This window comes from Geotrypetes seraphini, chromosome 2, assembly GCF_902459505.1.
Source record: "Geotrypetes seraphini chromosome 2, aGeoSer1.1, whole genome shotgun sequence".
Classification (NCBI taxonomy): domain Eukaryota; kingdom Metazoa; phylum Chordata; class Amphibia; order Gymnophiona; family Dermophiidae; genus Geotrypetes; species Geotrypetes seraphini.
Genome location: NC_047085.1, coordinates 227,694,141 through 227,717,561, shown reverse-complemented (window position 1 = coordinate 227,717,561; position 23,421 = coordinate 227,694,141). Strand labels below are relative to the sequence as shown.

At 44.4% G+C, this 23,421-nt stretch overlaps 1 protein-coding gene across 12 annotated transcripts in view; it reads left to right on the top strand.

Annotated features, from left to right (window-relative positions):
- MRTFA (myocardin related transcription factor A) overlaps nt 1-23,421 on the top strand; it is a 323,237-nt gene that overhangs the window by 148,851 nt on the left and 150,965 nt on the right. For all 12 annotated transcript variants that reach the window (XM_033935101.1, XM_033935100.1, XM_033935108.1 and 9 more), the window contains one exon: nt 22,843-22,908. In XM_033935101.1, coding sequence (XP_033790992.1) covers nt 22,843-22,908 — 66 coding nt within the window. The remainder of the gene's footprint in view (nt 1-22,842; nt 22,909-23,421) is intronic.

Genomic DNA, 23,421 nt, shown 5'->3' with positions numbered 1-23,421 from the left:
ACATTGAGGCTCCTTTGCTCATTCTGGATTGGGGACAGGGGTAGTTACCCGGTGTGGCTGGGCTGAGCAAGACTTTAAAGGCTTCGGAGGTGGAGAAGATTAGGAAAACATATCGGCATGGGATTACAGTGAAATGCTTGATTTTTAAACGGCCAGTTGTCTGCAAATGTTTCACTGCTTCCCCCTTGGTCCTGTGTGAAGAGTACATAGCAGATGCATGCAGACTTGAAACCTTGACCAAATTCTGCAACTTAGTATTGGAAACCAAATTACCTCTTCATATGGTGTCCTACTGTTGCTAGTTGAAGCAAGAAGACCCTTCAGCATGCTTGACAAAGCCTGGAAATCTCAACTTGCTCTTTTAAATGTTCTTCCAGTCCCTGACATGTCCAGGAAGGAGAGGTGCTGTGCCTCAGGCCTGTGTCCCTATCATAGCCTGCAGCAAGGTGAGAAGTCCAGGACCTTTTCTGTCCTGCTTATACCAGATCAGATGGATGCTGCTTCCAGCAGTTATCTTAAAGCAGGGGTGTCAAAGTCCCTCCTCGAGAGCTGCAATCCAGTTGGGTTTTCAGGATTTCCCCAATGAATATGCATGAGATCTAATGAAAGCAGTGCATGCAAATAGATTTCATGTATATTCATTGGGGAAATCCTGCAAACCCGACTGGGTTGCGGCCCTCGAGGAGGGACTTTGACACCGCTGTCTTAAAGGGTGGCACATCTCTCTGAAGATGTTTGCATGTGGCCACAATAACTTCTTATGTGATTAAATCAGTTCATGCATATTGCATTAAGTCTTAACTATTGACCTCTTTCATGCTTGCGCCTTTTGTTGTTTTCCTTAGCCTTTCATGGTTTTGTCAGCCTCACTTGAGAGGCCATCCTTATTTATTTAGCTCACTCCTTTCCAAGGTAGTTGCATTAAGGTACAGTAGGTATTTCCCTCTCCTCAAAAGGCTTAAAATCTAAGTTTGTACCTGAGGCAGTGGAAGATTAAGGGACTTGCTCAAGGCCACAAGTAGTGCCAGTGGAATTTGAACCCTGGTCTCTCTGGTTTACAGCCTGCTGCTCCAACCACTAGGCTCTTTGTTTGCCACTTCTTGAGAGATGGCTACCAATGTGGAGCCCGTCTGCATGCCTTGGAGGCAGAGAGCTCCTCACTCATAAGTCAATTGTTCCCAGAGTTCAGTATGATGGTAGTGTAGCACATAGCATCTCAGTGGAAAGGATTACCTTCCCCAGTATCAAATCACCCCAAAACTAAGAGCTTAAAGTGGCAAGCAATAGCTTCTCTGTCTTAGGGCAAGATTCTCAAAACTTTAACACTGTCGCTAAGCTATTTTCCGGCGGTTTAGCCTTCATGCATTTTAGTGGCGGATTAGCAAAACGGATTATCTCTGTCTTTAGCGAGATTTCTAGCAGCCTCCAACAATGGCATGCAAATGTGCCCTCTGACATTGAAATGAGCCCTCCGATGGATTCTTAAAAATCGCCAAGGCATTTTCGAAGAGCGGCACTGGCTTTTGGCAACAAAAAGCAGCGACTGGTCAGGGGGTGCTGTTAACAGTGCCAGCACTTGTGTTTTGACTATGGCTAATGAAAATGAGTATCTAATATATTTTAAAGTGGAGGGTAGTAAAATCACGCTTCTTTTGAGTTTTTGGGAGCGACGGGCATGTTTCATGCGTGCTTGTTAAAAGCCAATGTTTCTTCTTCAGTGAATGTGTGATACCCTTGTCTTGTGTGTTTCTGGCTGTGGGTCTTGATTAAATGTTACATTAAAAACAAATTACAAGATTTACCCGAATTATATTAGTTTGGGTTTTTTTTTTTTTAGAAAAGCATGTTTTATGCACGATTAAGTCTCTCCTGCTGCCAGCGGGAGAGTATGGATTTTTTGATGGCATTTTTTCTGCGCATGTCCCATCAGCGATGGTCACATGCAAATGTAGGAAATCCTCGCTGCTGTCCGCCAATCTTATTTGTATGCGTGATTTTTTAAGAATGTCTCTGGTTTTTAGATTCGGTATCAAAACGGCTGCGTTAGCAGAGCGCGGGTTTTTGAGAATCCTGGCCTTAGTTTCAAGTTCTAGTGTACTGCAGGAGTTCTTAACGCAGTCCTTAGGACACACCTAGCCGGTCAGGTTTTCAGGATACCCACAGTTCAATATGCATGAAATAAATTTGTATGCACGACCTCTGTTCTATGCAGCTTTATGTATATTAATTGCTTTATGTATATTAATTGCAGGTATCCTGAAAACTTGATTGACTAGGTGTGTCCTGAGGACTGGGTTGAGAACCCCTGGTTTATTTATTTATTGGAAGCTTCTATACACTTCTACTAGGGATCACGAACAGATCGGAGAAGGTTATCATTACGCTGTACCGGGCTATGGTACGCCCCCACCTGGAATACTGTGTCCAGCACTGGTCGCCGTACATGAAGAAGGACACAGTGCTACTCGAAAGGGTCCAGAGAAGAGTGACTAAAATGGTTAAGGGACTGGAGGAGTTGCCGTACAGTGAGAGATTAGAGAAACTGGGCCTCTTCTCACTTGAAAAGAGACTGAGAGGGGACATGATCAAAACATTCAAGATAATGAAGGGAATAGACTTAGTAGATAAAGACAGGTTGTTCACCCTCTCCAAGGTAGGGAGAACGAGAGGGCACTCTCTAAAGTTAAAAGGGGATAGATTCCGTACAAACGTAAGGAAGTTCTTCTTCACCCAGAGAGTGGTGGAAAACTGGAACGCTCTTCCGGAGGCTGTTATAGGGGAAAACACCCTCTAGGGATTCAAGACAAAGTTAGACAAGTTCCTGCTGAACCAGAACGTATGCAGGTAGGGCTGGTCTCAGGACGCTGGTCTTTGACCTAAGGGCCACCGCATGAGCGGACTGCTGGGCATGATGGACCACTGGTCTGACCCAGCAGCGGCAATTCTTTTGTTCTTATGTGCTAATGACTAGGAAGTTGATTATGAGCAGTTTCCATGAGCTTCAGTAATGGTGTTACAGTACATGAGCTAAATATATGTGAATCTTACCTGTTTATATCATCTAATTGCATGTACTATAATTATTATTTCTGTATTGACACATACAGTACTTTCTTTGTATTATTTGTGAGTTCACCTTTTGTATTACAAATTGTGTGTGTGTGGGGGGGGGGGGGTTAGCCTGCTGTTTCCTCCATGTTGCTACTCACCCTAAATGTTTCTTTATTTGCTAAAGTGTTCTGTGAAGAGTTTCATCTTTATTCCTTTCTTAAACTTCTTGGTATCCTTTTCTAGTTTTAATTCCTTTGGAAGGGAGTTCCACCACATTGGGGCCTTCATGGAGAATGTTTGTTTATTAGTATTTATAGATCACTGTTTGATATATTATCATAGCGGTTTACACAGTACAAAACAAAAAGAAGAAAACTGCATTATCAATAGGAAAGTAAAAATACAAAGTAAAATTCTAAAAAAAATAAAATAAAAGATAAAACTTAAAATATGGTTATTACATTACATTCATGATTTTTATTCCGTCATTACCTTGCGGTTCAAGGCGATTAAAGAAGAGGATTTCTGGACATGTCCAGAGGTGTTACAGATAGAGCAGGTTGCTTCAGAGGATTGAAATGTTTCATACGGTATTAGTTAGTCTTCATGGATTTCTTGAATAGCAGGGTGTTTATTTCTTTTCTGAAAGTTTTGTAGTCTGGGGTTGCGATTAGTAGATTGGAGAGTTGGTGGTCTAGTTTTGCTGCCTGTGTGGCTAGAAGGCCATTGCACAGTTTTTTCCGTTTGATGTCTCTGATTGGAGGGCATGTGAATGGTGTCTGGGTTCTCCTGTGTCTGGTTGTGGTAGTTTGGATTAGGCGGTTGTTCAAGTAGGCTGGGCTGTCACCATTTATGGATTTAAATAATAGACAGTAGAATTTAAATAGTATTCTTGCTTGAATTGGGAGCCAGTGCGAGTAACGGTATGCCTCGGTGATGTGGTCATGTTTTCTTAGTGAATAGATTAGTCTCAGGGCTGTGTTTTGTACTGTTTGTAGTTGTTTTATCATTGTTGTGGGGCAGGGGAGATAGAGGATGTTGCAGTAGTCAAAGAGACCTAGAACTAGGGACTGGACCATGAGCTGGAATTGTTTTCTGTTGAAGAATTTTCAAACTTGCCTTAGGTTTTCTCATGATCACAAATGATTTCTGTATTATTTGTTGATTTGTGGTTGCACGGTGCAGCATCTGTCTATCATCATTCCCAGAAGTTTTAGAGTGGGTTGAATGGGGTATGTGATTGAGTTTATTACTAGGTCTGTTATGGTTGGGGTTTTATTTTTTTCGAGAAGTATGAATTTTGTTTTGTCTGGGTTTAGTTTTAGTTTGTGGTCTTTCATACATGTTGCTACTGTTTCTAGAGTTCTGTGTAGTGTCTGTCATGGTGGGCGTTGGCTGATCAAAAGGAAGGAGAATGGTGATGTCGTCGGTATAGCTATAGGAGGTTAAGCCTATTTTGTCTATTAAAACCATTTTATCCTGACACGTTTGTATTTGATGTCTCTGAAGGAGGGTATTTCCAGAAGATATTCTTGGCTCGAGCGTAAGGTGCGTATTGATGTATGGTTGTCTAGTCCAGTGTTTTTCAACTTCTTCAAGCCAAGTACCCCCTAAGCCTAACAAATACCAACTGAGTACCCCTGCCCAAGCTTCGCCCCTGACCCCACCCCCATAATAATAGTAATAATTGTAACGCAATTTCTTCTACTTTCCATTTTTCATATACACACAATATAATCTTATTAATACATAATGGTAACCACAAAAATTTAAAAAAGCACATTGTGTACACAGAAAATGTTAATTATCATTTATATATATATATATATTTTTTTTTTTCAAAAGAGGTCAAGGCAGATGACTTTAAAATATGCAATCAGTAACAACTATAGAAAAATAGACATATGCTTGTAATCCAAAGTACTCGTTTATCAAAGTGACTTTCCCCATAGGAAATAATGAAAAACTCAGACGATTTGGTCCACAACCCAGAAACTTTAATACAAAATACTGTATTCTGTGGGTAAGTTGGGCGTGACACTTTTATTATGTTCAGCGTAAGATGTGCGTTCTTGAACTGTGGGTTCTGATGACGTGACATGCGTATACTGACTCGTACTGCAAGACAACTCATTTATCGAGTCACAATTTAATAAAATGTTTTGCTCGTCTTGCAAAACACTCGCAAACCACGTTACTCGCTATCCAAGGTTTGACTGTATTTTTCCTACCTTTGTTGTATGGTGATTTCATGAGTCTGGTTGCATTTCCAATAATTATTTATTTCTGCCTCCTGTACGCTTCCTCTCCTCCGGACCCCATTCCCTTCCCCAACCAACCTCTCTCTCTCTCTCTCTCTGTTCCTCCACGAGTCCAACTTTTCTTCCTCTCTCCTCCACCCCTATTGGCAACAAGTCTCCCTCTCTCTCTCACTGTCCATCTGTCTTGAGAGATCCAGGCATCTCTCCCACCCCCTCTACTGCCACATCCAACATTTCTCCCTCTCATCCCCCAGATAACGTGTAGCATTTTTCACCACTGCCCACTAGCCCCATGCCCATTTCTCCTTCTATCACCCCTCTCCAGCACAATGCCACATTTCTCCTTCCATCACTATGTCCAACATTCCTCCCCCTTGCATCCCCTTCAATCTTCCTTCTCCACCACCATAATCCAACATCTCTCCCTCTCATCCTTCTATTCCCCATGCATCTCTACCTCACTCCTCTCTCTCTGCCCAATTTTCCTTTCCCCATGTGCACTATCTCTCACTCACACTCTAATGCCCATCAATTCTCCCTTTCTATTCCCTCCCTCCTATGACCCAAGTTAGTGCTCCTCCCCCTGCCTCCTTTCCCCCCTCCCCCCCGAAGCAGATCTGTCCACAGAAGCTGCAAGTGCCTCCAGGGATCCCTGCCTGTCCCCCGCTGAAGCCAAAGCTACCGCCGCCGCAGGAGATGCCTCCCTGTCTGCCCGCCCACTGCACTACCTCCACCCCTGAAGCCGGCCCTGCCACCAAGTCATAGCCGACATGCTCCATCCCCCTCCCCAGAAACAACTCTGCACAGGGATGGGCCACAACAACACCCGCAGCGACTCACACTGCATGCAGCCGGTTCACAAACCTTCCCCCTAACATCAATTCTGATGTCGGAGAGAAGGCTCTGGGTCAGCCAGGCAGCGATTGGCTGGCCCGGAACCTTCTCTCCGACATCACAATTGACAATGGGGAAAAGGTGTGTGGGCCGGCAGCGTTTGAGTCGCTGCACAGGCCTTGGCCCATCCCTGCGCGGAGTTGCTGCTGGGGGGGAGGGGGTGATGGAGCATGTCTGCTCTGGCTTGGTGGCGTGGTCAGCTTCGGGGGTGGGGATGGTGTAGCGGGCAGGGAGGCAGGGAGGGATCCCCTGCGGCGGCGGCTTCAGCGGGAGTCAGGGAGGGATCCCTGGTGGCAGCCTGGCCACATACCCCCAAGAGTACGCGTACCGCGTGTTGAGAAACACTGGTATAGAAGCACTGTGCTCCTTAATTACGTTGTGTGTTTTGGCTGGGTCCCGCCCAATTGCACATCAGAAGGAGTGGGATATGTTGAATAGCATTCACACATGTAGCATAACACAAATGGAAATAATCATACAGGTAAAATTCTCAGATTGCATTTTCTCCCAATTTAGAGCTGCAAAATGTTCTCAAGTAGTCAAAGCAATAAAATTGTAGTGTGCCAACAGACTCTGTTGTACTGTAAGAGCGTGTGTGTATCTGTGCTTGTTAGGGCTGTGTAGCTAAAGTATTTTTGTTTAGTTTCTCATGCCATTTACAGGAATCTTCATTTTTCTTTTTTCCTTTTATTTAGGGGGCAATATTGTAACGAGTTTGCACTCTCTTCTCACTCTTCAAGACACAGGAAAAATGACATGAAATGGCATGGGAAGTGTTTCAAACGAATGAACATCCCTAGTGTTTGGTACAGATGGGGGGGAGGGGGAAGGAGAAACAGCACACCTTTAATAGACTCCCAGTATAAAACTGTGGCAGAATTCAGGTATGCGTAGGATAGCGACAGAAGGACTCCTCCACCTATCCCCCATTGAAACAATTTACACTTATGCCGACGACATCCTCGTCCTCCTCGAGACCGATTCGAACCTCACCAACCTGTCTAAGAACATATCCTCTTGTATAATGAACCTATAATCCTGGGTCCACACTGTGCAAATAAACTTGAATGAGTCGAAAACAAGACTTATTTGGCTCAGTCCAAAACTAGACCACTTACCCACCTCCATCCCATTACCCTCCGGCTCCTCTCTGCAGCTTGAGTTCTCGAGCAATGTCTTGGGCGTCATCATTGATTCCACATTGTCCTTCAATGACCACTTCCAATCCTTGGTAAAAAAAAATGCTTTTTCAGCCTTCATATGCTGAGGAAAGTTAGATCCTGCTTCCATCAAAAACATTTTACCCTCCTTGTCCAATCCATCATCCTTTCCAGATTGGACTATTGCAACTCTATCTACTTAAGCCTAACTAAGAAAAACCTCCACAGACTTCAGCGGATTCAGAATGCCGCGGCCAAGCTCATCTTCGCTAAAAGTACATTTGACCATGTCTCCCCGCTCCTGGCCAAGCTTCACTGGCTTCCGATAATCGCCAGGATCCACTATAAATGCGCCTGTTTAGCTTTCAAAATCCTACACGGTATCCTCCCTCCCTTTAACCCTCTTTCTTGGAATTCCTCAAGCCCTAATACCACCAGACCCTCCCACAAATTAAAACTATCCTTCCCCTCGCTAAAAGGCATTTCCCACACAGGACAGCTAGGGACCTCCCTCCCCTTCAAAATCACTGAGCTCTGGAACAACCTTACCTTCCCTCTTCGGAACTTGAGCTCTCTCCAAGTTTTCCGCAAACATCTGAAAACCTGGCTTTTCTCAAAAATTGTAAGCCTCTCTCCAACTTAGGCATCAAGAAATCTCTTATATCTGGCATCCCAAGTCCTCTAAATATTCTTCACACTTCTACCTCTAACCCTCTGTTGTAGTTCCTTCCTATTTCATCTACTGTAAACCGCGCCGAGCTCTACGAATGTGGAGATGATGCAGTATACAAACCTAAGGATTAGATTAGATTAGGCAGAGTGAGGGAGAGGCAAAGAGTGCAGTCGGCTAAGACATACTAAACTAAACCAAACCTTAAGTTTGTATACCGCATCATCTCCATAAAGATAGAGCTCAGCACGGTTTACAGGTAATTCAATAAATGAGGGAAACATAGAAACATAGAAAGGTGACGGCAGAAAAGGGCTACAGCCCATCAAGTCTGCCCACTCTACTGACCCACCCCATTAAGTCTGAGTGCTGCTCGACCCACGTAGGGATCCCACGTGGATGTCCCATTTATTCTTAAAGTCGAGCACGCTTGTGGCCTTGATTACCTGCGTCGGAAGTTTGTTCCAGTGATCCACCACTCTTTCTGTGAAGAAATACTTCCTGATGTCACCTCTAAATTTCCCTCCCCTGAGTTTGAGCGGGTGCCCCCTTGTGACCGAGGGTCCCTTGGGAAGGAATATATCGTTTTCTACCTCGACACGACCTGTGACGTACTTAAAAGTCTCAATCATGTCACCCCTTTCCCTGCGCTCTTCTAGAGAGTACAGCTGCAATTTGCCCAGTCTTTCCTCGTATGAGAGACCCTTGAGTCCAGAGACCTTCCTAGTGGCCATTCGCTGGACCGACTCAGCTCGAAGCACATCTTTACGGTAATGTGGCCTCCAGAATTGCACACAGTACTTCAGATGAGGTCTCACCATGGTTCTATACAGTGGCATTATGACTTCAGGTTTGCGGCTGACGAAGCTTCTATTGATACATCCCATCATTTGCCTCGCCTTGGATGAGGCCTTCTCCACCTGTTTGGCAGCCTTCATGTCTGCACTGATGATCACTCCCAAGTCCCGTTCCTCTGAAGTCTTAGCTAGTGTTTCTCCATTCAAGGTGTATGTTCTGCATGGATTTCTGCTGCCGAGATGCATGACCTTACACTTTTTAGCGTTGAAGCCCAGCTGCCATGTCGTGGACCATTTTTCCAACTTGATCAGATCCTGCGTCATACCATCCGTGGGATTGCTTCCACCCACTATATTACACAGTTTGGCGTCGTCGGCGAACAGCGCTACTTTACCCTGAAGCCCTCGGGTCAAGTCCCTTATGAATATGTTAAAAAGGGATGGTCCCAGGACTGAGCCCTGCGGCACACCGCTAGTCACCTCCGATGTCTCAGAGAGGGTGCCATTGACCACCACTTTCTGAAGTCTTCCACTCAGCCAATCGTTGACCCACGCCGTTAGTTTCTCACCTAACCCCATCGATTTCATCTTGTTTAATAGTCTACGGTGTGGGACACTGTCAAAAGCTTTACTGAAATCCAAGTATACTATGTCCAGAGACTCTCCCGAGTCCAGCTTTCCTGTCACCCAATCAAAGAAGCTGATGAGATTGGACTGGCATGACCTGCCCTTAGTGAATCCATGTTGACAGGGATCCCTCAGATTCCCATCATCCAATATTGCGTCTAATTTCTCTTTAAGTAGAGTTTCCATGAGTTTACACACTATCGATGTGAGACTTACTGGTCTGTAATTTGCGGCCTCCGCTCTGCAACCCTTTTTGTGCAGAGGAACCACGTTGGCAGTTTTCCAGTCCAGGGGGACTCTCCCCATGCTTAGGGAGAGATTGAAGAGTATTGCTAATGGTTCCGCCAAAATATCGCATAGCTCTCTGAGCACTCTTGGGTGCAGATTGTCCGGTCCCATGGCTTTGTTCACCTTGAGTCTTGACAGTTCTTTGTAAACATCAGCTGGTGTGAACTCAAACTTCTGAAATGGGTCTTCCATGCCTTGCTTTGCTGCTAGCCGAGGCCCGTGCCCTGGTGCTTCGCAGGTAAAGACTGAACAGAAGTAATCATTCAGTAGTTTGGCTTTATCGGAGTCTGTTTCTACATAATTCCCGTCTGGTGTTCTAAGGCGTACTATCCCGTTTGCGTTCTTTTTCCTGTCGCTAATGTATCTGAAGAAGGATTTGTCCCCTTTCTTGAAGTTCATAATAAGAAATTAGAGGTTATGAAGAGGATAGCTAGCTTTAGATTTTAAATAGATAGCTTTACGTTTTGGAGAAAAGCCAGGTTTTCTGATGCTTTCGGAATAATTGGAATGAGCCTAGGTTCTGCAGCGAGGCAGGGAGGTTATTCCAAAACTCAGTGAATTTGAAGAAAAGAGATTTCCCTAATACCTACTTACATGCATACATACATACATAGATAGAAAGGCTCACATCTTCTCATCCATGCTTTCTCCTCATAACTCCTACTTGACTTTACCCGGCACACACAAGTCCTCTTCACAAGTATCCTTTTAACATTTTTGCATTTCAAAACACCATGGTTTCATTAGAGATTTTATAAGCTGTAAAAAGGGAGATGAATACTTACTTTGCTTCTTTGAGAACATTGTGTATGTGTGAAGAGGGTATTTCAGCAGTTTGCACATTAATCTGTTTTTTAATTTGTCATGGTACCGGACTGAAGACCATTATTTTCTTTTTCATGGGGCACTGTTGCCAGATGGTTTACTTTTCTGCATACCGCGATAGAAATCGCCTTGTTCCTCTGCCAGAGTATGTTGTAATATGCAAAGACCACATGTCACGATGCGCTTGGAATTGCTTTTTCCTATGAAGTTTACCATGGGATCTTCTATTTCCATAAAGTACAGGGGATCTTGATATAAGACTGTGTTAAGAAACGGGTCTATACTGGTTCTGAGGGGCAGTTCTATTTTCTCTGGGGGTCTAAAGAATCTGTTTAAACTAGTGGTCTCAAGGCAAGGGGGACCACATGCGGCCCACCAGGTACTATTTTGAGGCCCTCGGTATGTTTATCATAATCACAAAAGTAAAATAAAACAGTTTCTTGATCATATGTCTCTTTAGCTATAAATTACAATGTTATTATTAAGACTTAGCCAAAAGGAAAGATTTATAAACTATAAAGGACTAGATTCACTAACCAGACTTCAGGGTCCGATCCAGGGCTGATTCTAGCAGGCCTGACTAATTCACAACAGCCAAATATTGAAATGAGGGCGATTGGAAGGACGCCTCCCTCTGCCCGCACAGATTGCTAGTGTGCGATCCTGACGCATGCGCAGACCATCTGCTTTCCCTGCAGACAGTCTGCGCATGCGTTTTATGTTTGTTTGTTTTTCTGAGGTTTGTGGGTTTTTTCGGGCCCCAACTCTCCTCTCCCAGGGAAAGGCCATCCCCTGGCGGCAGCAGCAGCCTCTTCCCTTTCACCAACACTGTCAGCTGGTCATGCCTTGTCTCTGCTGCCTTCCCTGCAGTGCGAGCCCAGTGTCATTTCTTTAATAAGACATTAACTCAAGTTTCAAGTTTATGAGGATTTTATATCCCACCTATCAAGGTTATCTAAGCGGTTTTTACAATCAGGTACTCAAGCATTTTCCCTATCTGTCCCGGTGGGCTCACAATCTATCTAACGTACCTGGGGCTATGGAGGACTGAGTGACTTGCCCAGGGTCACAAGGAGCAGTGCGGGGTTTGAACCCACAACCCCAAGGTGCTGAGGCTATAGATCCAACCACTGCACCACACACTCCTATTTTTTTCTGAGGCCCTCCAAGTATCTACAAATCCAAAATGTGGCCCTGCAAAGGGTTTGAGTTTGAAACCACTGGTTTTAAACACTGCTAAATAATGCATTCAGTTTTATGATGAAGATGGGAGTGTTGCCGGCTCTTTCTATGTGACAGAGAACTTGGTGCTCCCAGCCCAGTTACCTCTGCTGTCCCATTCCTCAGTGCACACCAATGGTCTGATAAACACTGTTTATATTATGTATTTATCATGGCATTAAGCTTTATTAAGGGATTTCTTGAAGAGTATAGTTTTTATTTCCTTTCTGAACATCTTGTAGTCTGGGGTTGTTGTCAATAGGTTGAAGATAGACAACCAAGTCTCCAATCTAGTGACAACAACCCCAGACTACAAGATGTTCAGAAAGGAAATAAAAACTATACTCTTCAAGAAATCCCTTAATAAAGCTTAATACCATGATAAAGCTTAACCCCCCTCTTACCATCCCCTCCCTAACCCCAGATCCTACTTATCCCTCTCTTGGAAACCTTCTCTGATCTAACATTGTAACCCTTCTTCTATAACTCTTTTTGTAATCCGCTTTGAACCGAAAGGTAATGGCGGAATAGAAATCTGTAATGTAATGTAATTTATTTCAGAATTAATATAACACTTATAGCTCTTGCCTTTTGAGGAATCCTCATCTGCACAGAGTTAGAATTCACTATTGTTTTCAGTTTTTAATCCACATGTTTTTTTTTTTAAGTTCAGTAAAATTTTATTATATTTATGAGTGAAAAATCGGGACTTTTAGGGACCCTTGAGGAAGACAACATTGTCAAAACACAGACCGTGTTGGGTCCATATTTCCCAACAATTTGGGTCCTAGATATATTTTATGTGGATTATGAATTTGTATATTTTTAAATAAAGCCTGCATCTTGAACATCACCATCTCCAGAGTTTTCGTTTTCTCTGGATTTGCATTTTCTGTGGGATTAAGGGTCAATCTCTTGCTTGTTTTTTTTATTCAGGTCGTCAAGCATTTTTCCCTCTCTGTCCTGGTGGTCTTACACTCTTTTCTAATGTACCTGGGGCAATGGGGGTTTAAGTGACTTACCCAGGGTCACAAGGAGCAGCATGAGATTTGAACCCACAACCTAGGGTGCTGAGGCTGTAACTTTAACCACCGCGCCACACACTCCGCCATGGACTACATATATCTTCCGTCTATCTGTGTATGCAGAAGACTTAAAACCCCTTTTTTTTTTGACATTGTAGCATATTTTATTCCTTTGGGCCTTTAAACTCAAATGAATAAAACAATTGAAGCATTAAAACATAACTCTGTAGGTTAATAAAAAAGCAGAAAATCAAGTGCATCACAGGGATATAGATTGCTAACTAAAGCCATTTGGAAAATGATTTTCAGAGGGTTTTAATGAATGCTGGAAGTAAAACAACAAAACAAAAAGCAAAGTATTTTTTTTCCTTTTGTGATGATTTTGTCAGCTTATTGCAGGTCCCACCCTCACATCAGCATGCCATTTACATATTGTGCACTGTTCTGGCTCATGATTATATAGAAATTAGCAACATTCCATATTTGAACAACTATTTCAATGTCTTTCTTTTTGCATGATAAAATTGCTGCACATTGTGTGTTGTTTTGGCAATGACCCCAAATTGAATATGGTGATTAATATTCCTGCTCAAAATGGGCCACTTTGCACAATGAAACACTGCCATTAGAAATCAGAGATTCTAGTCAAGTGTAATCTGGACCAATATTCCCCTCCCCCTTTTGGAATTTGAACATGGTGCGAGTACATTTTTTTTCTTTTCTTTATGGTGCAATAGGCACGTCATTCAGAGTTAAAAACAAAATACATTTTTGCCAGGTACTTGTGACCTGGATTGACCACTGTGGAAACAGGATACTGGGCTAGATGGACCATTGATCTGACCCAGTTTGGTTGTTTTTATTTTTGTTTCTTTAACTCATTGGAAGCTTTAAATCTTCCGCTGAGTGTTTCTCTTTATTTTGTTCTGCTTCTTGCTTTCATTTCTCAATTTTACTTCTTTTTGCAGGTCCTGTCAGTTATTTTCCATTGCTTTATGCTCTGTGTTTTCGTATTTGCATGTTTGCTTGCCCCCCCCCTCCCACCCCACCCGTACACATTCTTCAAGTTCAGTGCATTTTACTGGAGTTTGACATCTTCAGATCAGCCACCTCGCTACCCCTCTTTTTCATTTCTCTCTTTGTGCTCACTGCTCTCTCCCATATCTCTTCAGTAACCCCCGTACCACAAATTTAAACTACCATATTTTTCGCTCCATTAGATGCACTTTTTCCCCCCCAAAAAGTGGGTGGAAATATGGATGCATCTTATGCAATGAATACCCAAAGCGCCCCTCCCCCATTAACTTATTTTAATGCTACTGCCATCCATCCCTGAGAGCGGCGCACAAGGCTGGTTGGCTTCCTGGTCCCTGCCGCTTCCTCCAAGAACGGCTGACGTGGCTGCCTCCTCTTCTGTTCTCTTGCTCGCAGGAAGCAGCACGGGACCAGGCAGGCAACCTGGTGTACCACTATGCCGCAAGAGAATAGAAGAGGAGGCAGCTGCATCAGCTGTTCTTGGGGGAAGCGGCGGGGAACAGGCAGCCAGCCTTGCGAGGGAAGGAGGGAAGCGAGGGAAGGAGGGCACCAGAAAAAAAAAGGTGTGCGGGGGGGGGGGGTTAAGAGGGCCAGGGCCTGCCTGCGGTTTGCCTGGTGGGGGGAGAGGCCTACTTGCCTACCTACCTACCCACCCGCCCTGTCCCCACCTGCCTGTTTACCCTGTCCCTGCCCCGGCCTACCACTAGACCACCAGAAGGGAGGGGGGACGACAGGGTGCAGAGCCTGGCAGGTGGTCTAGTGGTAGAATTTGGTTCAGAATGTTTTTTTCTTGTTTTCCTCCTCTAAATCTAGAGTGTGTCTTATGGTCAGGTACATCTAATGGAGCGAAAAATACAGTATTTGTTTATGGGTAAAGCAAGCTGCTACCAAAGCGAATACATGAAGTTGTTTTCTGCTGGTTTCCAGAACAGTAACAGATAACAAAATTCAAAGGATGCTTAGGTAAAAGGATATGAAAGTTCAGCAGTGTTGCATGAGCACCAGAGAGGCTAGATGGGCCTTGTCTCCTTATCTCGGAGCCTAATGCAAGGGTATTAGGTGCCCTAGGTACAGTGGCATACCTAGCATATGTGACACCTGGGGCCCATCATTTTTTGACATCCCCCCCATCTATATGAAAAATATGATTTTTAGTAACAATCTACATATCGCACAACAAAAGTGTACCTAGGAAAAGGCAGCATCTTAAACACTGCAGTGAGCACTAGAACACCAACACATACATTGTAAAACTAAAACACTGCAGTGAGCACTAGAACACCAACACATACATTGTAAAACTAAACAAACCAGATCCTGCACAGTCAATTGATCCAGTACAGTCGATGCTATCAGAAAGCCATGTCTCTTTCATACACACAGACAGATACACCTTTGCCCAATATGGAATAATCAAACTAAAAATAGAAATATGTAGACAAAAGTTAAACTGAACTGTCAAGAAACCAGACTCTGCATACAATGCAACACCACAACACCACAAAAACAGTAATACATGTCCTCTAATACTGTGCAAAATATAAAGACAGTAGATGTAAATTTGAAAAACTGATAGATAACAATCACCACTTTACAAATTAACAAATAATGAGAAATATGAAAATACCATTTTATTGGACTAATCCCCGTAAGCTCGGTCCTCATCCCCACAAACCACCTGATTCCATCCACACAAGTCTTGAATTGTTTTATATTGAACTTATTATATTAAAGTATAAAAAGAAACAATATTCTGTACAATTGTCAATTTATAAATCAGCATCTTCTCCCCACTCTCTCTTCCCCATTTCCCTTCAGTGTCCTCAGCCCACTCTCTCTCAACTTTCCTTCAGCACACGCATATAAAAACAAGCAAGTAATTTTATATCATTTTCATTCTATTCATTCATAGAAATTAAAGTCTAAATAATGCCAGTCACATAACAAAACATGATTTTACAAAAATAATTCCCTGCAGTCAAGCCTGCAAGGATTACTAGATGTCTTTCAGCAGCTCCCCTCCCTCCCTCCCCGTTACCTTCGTGGCCAAGTCAAAATAATCTACCAACAATGAAATTTTAAAAACACAAAGCACATTGTACACAGAGAAAATGTTAATTATCATTTATATTCCACGGGTTTTCAAAGAGGTCAAGGCAGATGACTTTATGCAATGTCACCTCAGTAACAACTATACAAAAATAGACAAATATACCCCCTCCCTTTTTATTAAACCGTGTTAGCGTTTTTTAGCGCAGGGAGCTGCGCTGAATGCCCCATGCTGCTCTCGACGCTCCCTGCGCTAAAAACTGCTATTGCAGTTTAGTAAAAGGGGCCCATAGTGCAAAATATAGACAGCATATATAAATTCTCAAAACGGACAAATTTTGATCACTAAATTGAAAATAAAATCATTTTTCCTACCTTTGTTTGGTAATTTCATCAGTCTCTGGTTGCACTTTATTCTTCTGACTATGCATCCAATATTTGTTCCCTTCTTTCAACCTCCTGTATGCTTCCTCTCCTCCAGACTTCATTCCCTCCCCCAACTTTTTCTTTGTTTCATCCTGTCCCCTTCTTTCTTTCTCTCTCCATGCCCCCTTTCTTTCTGTATGTCTGTCTGTCTTTCTCTCTCTCTCTCCGTGCCCCATTTCTTTCTTTCACCCTGCCCCCTTCTTTATTTCTCTCTCCATGCCCCCTTTCTTTTTCTATGTCTGTCTTTCTCTCTCTTTCCCCATGCCCATTTTTTTCTTTCTTTCACCCTGCCCCCTTTCTTTCTTTCTGGATCCCTGTCCCCCCTCCCCTTGCTTTCTTTCTTTCTCCCTTCCCTCCCCCATGCCACCGCCGCTACCACCACTATGCTGCCACCACCGCCAGGGAAAGGCTGCCACTGGCCATTGGAAACAGGCCTGCGCCGAATTTGCCCTCCTTCTTTTCCCGTGGGCCGACCAACTCTGGCTGCCCGACATCAATTCTAACATCAGAGAGGACGTTCCAGGCCAGCCAGGCAGCGATTGTCTGGCCCAGAACGTCCTCTCCGACGTCAGAATTGATGTCAGACGGCTAGAGTTGCTCGGCTCGGAGAAGAGAAGCAGCAGGGAGGGAGAATTCGGCGCCGGCTTCTTTCTTTCCCCGGCGGCAGCCTATTCCCCGGTCAGCTGAACACCCCCTCGGGCCTTGCACCTGGGGCGGACCGCTCCCCCTTGGTACGCCACTGCCTAGGTAAAACATCAGCTTCGTACCTCCTCTCAATTAACTTTTATATTCGTAGCAACATCCTTTCCTCTCTAAGATTTGGTAAGTAAATTCAAGAATCGGGATCATCCCAACACCACTGCTCCCAGCACAATCCTTTAAAGCTATATTTAGACTTTTTAAACTTTGTTTTACAGATATACATAATGAGGACTGTTTCCAAAATCTGTTTATGCAGGCCCATTCATCCTGCAGGTGAAAGTATGTGCTGATGATTCTTGGTTGTCAGATGCTATTGCTTTGACAGCAGCTACTTTTTGTTGCACCCTGCCCCCCCACCCCCCGAAGCTATAGCCCTTGATGATCACCCAGTTTGCCTAATTGTTGGGCCAGTCCTGTCTCATCTGCCATTGTTGTTTGTCTTTCTGCATGGAGTATCAGATTTTAAGCTATTAATGCTACACAAGGCCAGCCATTTCGGCATTGTAGTCTATCCAAGGTCAGTTGTATATCAGATTGCTGACATGGATGGCTCAATATTTTAGCAGTGGGCAGGTGTTGTGTTTTTATATATTGTTGCTGTAATTCCCAGGTTTCAGGTACATGCTAGGAGTTGCGAATGACAGAGGGACAAATTTTTCCCCGTCCCCATGGGAACTCATTTTCCCATCCCGTCTCTGCAAGTTCTTTTCCTGTCTTTGCCCCATTCCTGCACGTTCCATCCTCATCTGCACAAGCCTCAAACACTTTGAGGCTTGTGCAGTTAAGACAGATCTTACAGGAATGGGACAGGAACGGGACGGGGAAATTGAGTTTCTGACACATTTATCCCCGTATCATTCTCTTACTGGGAGAAAGTAATTCTGTTCCCTGCTACTGGAACCCCCTGATGAAGGAGGGACTGTTTTCTGGAAAACAAGATTTTCATGTAATAGCTGCAAGAATACCTGGAAAGGAAGCTTCTAGTTACCTGCACAGAGTTAAATAGCATGAAATTAATGCAAGAATTTTAGCCTCTTGAAGAATGTAATACTTCAAGGCGCAATTAACAAGTTTGAAGTGATAATTAGAGTAATACAAGACCATGATCCAGTTTAGAGCAGATGAGAGCTCCTCATCACCGGATGAGGTTGGGCTTGTGTTCACAGCATCAGGGCGCTGTCCCCTAAAACCTTTTGCTATAGTTATGAAAGAGAGAGATGGGAATGAAATAATAAAACCAATATTAGATTTCCAGCGATACTTGCTGCTGTCTGACTAGATTTCATATCTGATGGCAGGATGCATCACAGCATGCCATTTTGGAGGCTTTCTCCTTGTCCCCAGAGGTGTAGCTAGGTGGGACGCAAGGGGAGTGCCTGCTCCCTCCAAATGGATTCCAAAGAAAATGGTGTCTATACAGTTTTATAAATCTACTCGTGCTGCCAGCTACTTTTTTACGCTCTGCTTCTCCGATGCCAAAACCTTGGCTACGCTTCTGCTTGTCCCTTGAAGATTGCTTGTTCTTCAGTGGTATGGCTTTAATCCTCTGTGTTAGGCCTCTGCGTGTCTTGTAATACATCTTTTTGTACTTTTCTGTTGGCCTTTCCGTTTCTGAACCTGACACTGCTCTCTCCCAGTTTCCTTGGCTATTCCCGTCTGATAAGCAGCAGCTGTTGCTCCCTTCTGGCTATTTTCATGCTGGGGGTCAGAGGGAGGGTGGGAGGTGGGGTCTTTGTGTGAAATTGTGGTGGTAAACGAACATTATTACCACCTTTGCAAAATGTGTAGTATAGTGGCATGAGGAGAGCAACACCTGATAGTAATCAGCCAGAGACTGAAGTGCTCTCAGTTCTGTCAATGTTGTGACGAAATACTACCGTTGGAGGACTTGAGTAATCTGCCTTCAGTTGTGTCCTTTAATGCCTCCATGGTCCTAATGTTTCAGCAGTTATAAGGCAATAGAAAATTGTTAGTCAATTAACTTAGTTCATTTCATAAAACTCTCTCTGCCTGTTTGTTTGGTTTTTTCTTTCTTGGGGACATATGGTGATTGTTGCAGGTCTGCAGTTTGATCTTTTTTTTTTTTTTTTCCAGTCAATGTCAAAACATTTGCTTATATTCCTGTTTTAAGTACTGTAATTCTGTATCTCCTTTTAAAGCGAGAGCACCAGGTTTTGGGAATAGCATTTGCTCCTAACCACAGCACCCGGTATTTTTACAAGAGTCAGGAATTCTGCTTCAAAGTTTCTGAAATTCAGGGGCAACAGTGACATGTTTGCATAAAATTAATTAATATTTTAGCCTATTAAATGTAAATTGATTTTGTATAATAATATCTGAATAACTTATTTTGGGGTTTTTTTTTGAGTGAGGAATCTCAGATGTTGATGAGGAGAGAAAGAGGAAGGATTGGGAATGAGGGGAGCAGAAAGGAGGGAGATTCTAGTATCTAGAGAGAAGAGCTGGTGGTCCTCCTCTGGCTTCCAGCCCTCCTCCCTCTTCTATTGCTTCTCCCTACCTGCTCTTTCTCTCCCTTTCTTGTCCTGACCTCTTCCTGATCCTTTCTTTCCCATCTGGAGTGCACTCTCGGGTGCATATGCACACCCCCAACTCCTTATGGAGGGGTCTGGCCAGTTCCACAGGAGGGATTAGACCCTTTCCACAGTTGAGGAACTGTGAGACTAGGGAGCTCTGCTTGTAACCATAGTGTAGCAAGCAGACAGAGCTGTGTCCTGTTGGTTTTCATTTCACCACATCTGTTGCACCATGGAGGTAAAGGAAAGGGAAACAGGTCTGTTGGTAGAAAACACTAATGCCTTTCTTTTTTTTTTTTGCTTGTTGTACAGAAAAATTGAACCTGAACATATAACATAAGCTTTTCTTGTTTTGTGATTGAATTGCTTTTGCAAGTCTTTTCACACTCCTCGATCCTGCTGTAATGCTATAGGATGGGTCGATCCTAATGTGTGACCCTAATGCCCCTAAAATTGTACCTAAATGCCAAAGATTACACTATTTCATACAATGCAAAGATAATCCTTTAAGATCATCCCTTAATACTCTCACTAGAACCCAAAGTGTAGGTAGACCCTCAGAGATGCCACCATTATACTCAAATATGATTTCATAGCATTTGGTTTACCGATGCTTCTAATTTGTAAAATGAACCAACATTTCTCAAAGATGTTTATGGTGTTCAAATACTTAGCTTAGTGTTCATGGTCAGATGCCTAAGGCTCCTCCCAAGGGGCATCTGAGCCAATCGGGGTTTTGTGCTCCTCCCTCTGTATCCTGTGTGATGCCAATCGGGGCCTTGGGCCCCTCCCCGTGCATCACATGATGCACTGAGGAGGGAAGGCCCGCCATTTTGGATCCGCGGACCTTCTCCTCTTTAGTGTACTTTTGTCATCATGCCTCCTGCTGGAAGCTGTCTTGGGGGATGTAGTAAATTCTTACAGCATAGTTTTCTAACTCTCTTGCTGGCAGAGGTTGAAACAAGTGAAGTATATAGAACACAGGCCATTTGACATGGACAACTTGGGTACATATCTAGGGCCAAAATGGTTAAAAGGACCCTGCCAGATGTGCAAATTCAGTGGTTCCCAAGGCAGATTTTTGCTCTGGTATGTCAGCTACTGGCAGAAAGAAGATGGGAGAGGAGGAAATACAGTACCACTGCAAAGATCAGTCTGACATCACATCCCCCCATCCCTAGTGCATCCTTCTTCCGTCAGCAGTTGGTGAGCATTGCAGTTTACCTGCTGTTTCCTTATTTGCCAGTTTTCCTCTGCTGTCTGAACTATACAAGGCCCCAAATATTTTATTATGATGCGGTGCCCAATGCTTTCGTGTGCCTAGGGCCCACCAAAGCATAAACCTACCATGGATGCAAATATTGGTTAACTAGTGAACCTTTTTATGGTGACATCAGTGTTTTGAAAGATCCAGGAGAAATGACATTGCATCTAAAATATAGCATTGTAGTATCAGCCTAAAAACAGCCAGTTTGCTATCAGCAAATGACTGCAGGTTGCTCTTGTCTTGGCAGCAATTTTCTAAGTCAGTGATTGCCTCTGTCTCCTGATATTTAACCTGTAGGCTAGAGAATGACACAGTGGCGGTTACCCGTGGCTAGCCGCGTTTAGCCACGGGTAACCCGCCAAAACGGTGACCGAAATAAATGGTCACCGCAAGTTCGGGGACAAGGCAATTCACCGCCCCGTGGGGCGGTGAATGGTAGCATGGGGCAGTGAACCATCTGGAACGTGCGGTGAACGAGCGGCAGCCCACTGTCTCCCGCCTGCCGGCCGACCATGCATCTCCCTCCCTCCCTTCTTTTCCCTTACCTTTTCTTGTTAAAACGCGCATTTTCTCTAAGGGTAGGAGCTGTATTACAGCCGGAGCCTTAAAGTCAAGTCGCGTTGCCCGCTGGAAAAAGTCTTCTCTGACGCAACTTCCTGTTTCCGGTTGCATCGGAGGAGTCTTTTCTAGCCGGCAACCCGACGCGACTTCAAGGCTCCGGCTGTAATACAGCTCCTAGCCTTAGAGAAAACGTGCGTTTTAACAAGAAAAGGTAAGGGAAAAGAAGGGAGGGAGAGAAATGCACGGCTGGCCGGTGGGAGGGAGCTGCTGGACCGCGTGAAGGGTGCTGGGGGTGGGGGGATGGAGAGGAGAAGACGCTGAAGACGGGGATGGGGCCGGGGCGGTGAAAGAGACAACGGGGCGGTGACGGGGCGGTGAAAGGGACAGTGGGGACGGGGCGGTGCAGAGGATGGTGGTCCGGGGACGGGGCGGTGACGGGGACATAATTTTTCCCCGTGTCATTCTCTACTGTAGGCAAAAGAGACTGTAAAGCAGCTCACTATGTCTAATAATAAATGCCCAAGCTATGCTGAGACCTCTGTTGAAAGTGGTGAAAGTAATGGTGGGATTAATGAAAATAGAGTCAGGAACAGGAAGGGAACTGAGCTTGCTGCTTCACGGTAATTCAAATGGACCAGTAAATTATCGGTCAAGTTGTGCAGCAGTGTTGAAGTCTCGGAACTCAAGAATATCTTTGTCAAGACTGAGGTGCTGCTGAATGTTTCTGGGTGGTGAGCTTGCATGCTTGGTCGTTGTTTGGTCAAACCTCCTTGCTCACTAACTTCTGTGACAAATAGAGCACAGTATTTTGGGGCTTTGCTCCCCCTCCTCACTGGGACCAGCAGTGGAGGGATTATTTGCTCATGTTAATGAAGAAATAGGGTTTGGCAGGGAGGGTGGACGGAGGAAATCTGTGAAAGATGAGTTCTCATGCACACTCCTCAGTTATGCCTGACAGAGGTAGGAGAGAGGTAAGATTCATATTTTTATTTGTGAGGAGAGCACTTTGTTTTATTCTGTAATAGCTGTTTTCTGTACCACTTAAATCCACTCTTCAAGCTAGCTACAGACTAACAGTCTAATAAAAGTTATCGCTCCTAGCTCACTTTGTTGATCCTTATTTCTACATATCCAAATGGACTAACAGGGCAACCACAACTCTTTGCTAACTAAACCAAATACAACCCCCCCCCCAACAACTTTTCACTTTTGCAATTCATTTTGTTTTAATCATTCTATCAAGGCCCTTCGCAACTTCCTCCCCAGCAGCCACAATGACGGAAACCACGAAAAATTCAAGCTGCTTCTGCTATTGTAGTCTAAGGGGGAACTCTCTCCTTCTTCCTTTTTGCTTGCCTGCTCTCACTATGATAGGAGTAAACTTTGATGCTTCCTTTTCTTATTCATTCCTTCACTGATGGGTGCTCTCTCTCTTCTCCTGTTCTACAGTCCTGCAGCTGAAGCTCCAGCAGCGGAGGACACGGGAAGAGCTGGTGAACCAGGGAATCATGCCACGTGAGTACTCGTTTAAGTGAAAAGTTTGTTTCCCTCAATGGCGGGACCAGGGCAGTTGGTTTCTGCTCCAAACTACTGTATTTTAGCTTTTAAGAAGAGAGGCCGAGTTACAGTTGAATTTTGGATCTTGGATCCTGTTCTATTCTGCCTAAGAGCTGAAAATAGTATGGGGTGGTGCTGGTCATAGCTGAGATGCATATGCAGAGCCATGGCTGTCCCTTCCAGTGCTGGAATAGAGCAGGATGGGGCTAAGGTGCATTTGCAGATCTGTGGTATTTCTCTTAGTACTGCAATAACAGGGGAAGTGCTGCAGGGTTGTGCGGGGGTCTCCCTACTGGAATAATGGGAGGTGCTGAAGGGCTGTGCAGGGGTCTCCCTACTGGGATAACGGGAGGAGGTGCTGCAGGGCTGCGCGGGGGTCTCCCTACTGGAATAATGGCGGGAGGTGCTGCAGGGCTGCGTGGGGGGTCTCCCTACTGGAATAATAGGGGAGGTGCTGCAGGGCTGCGCAGG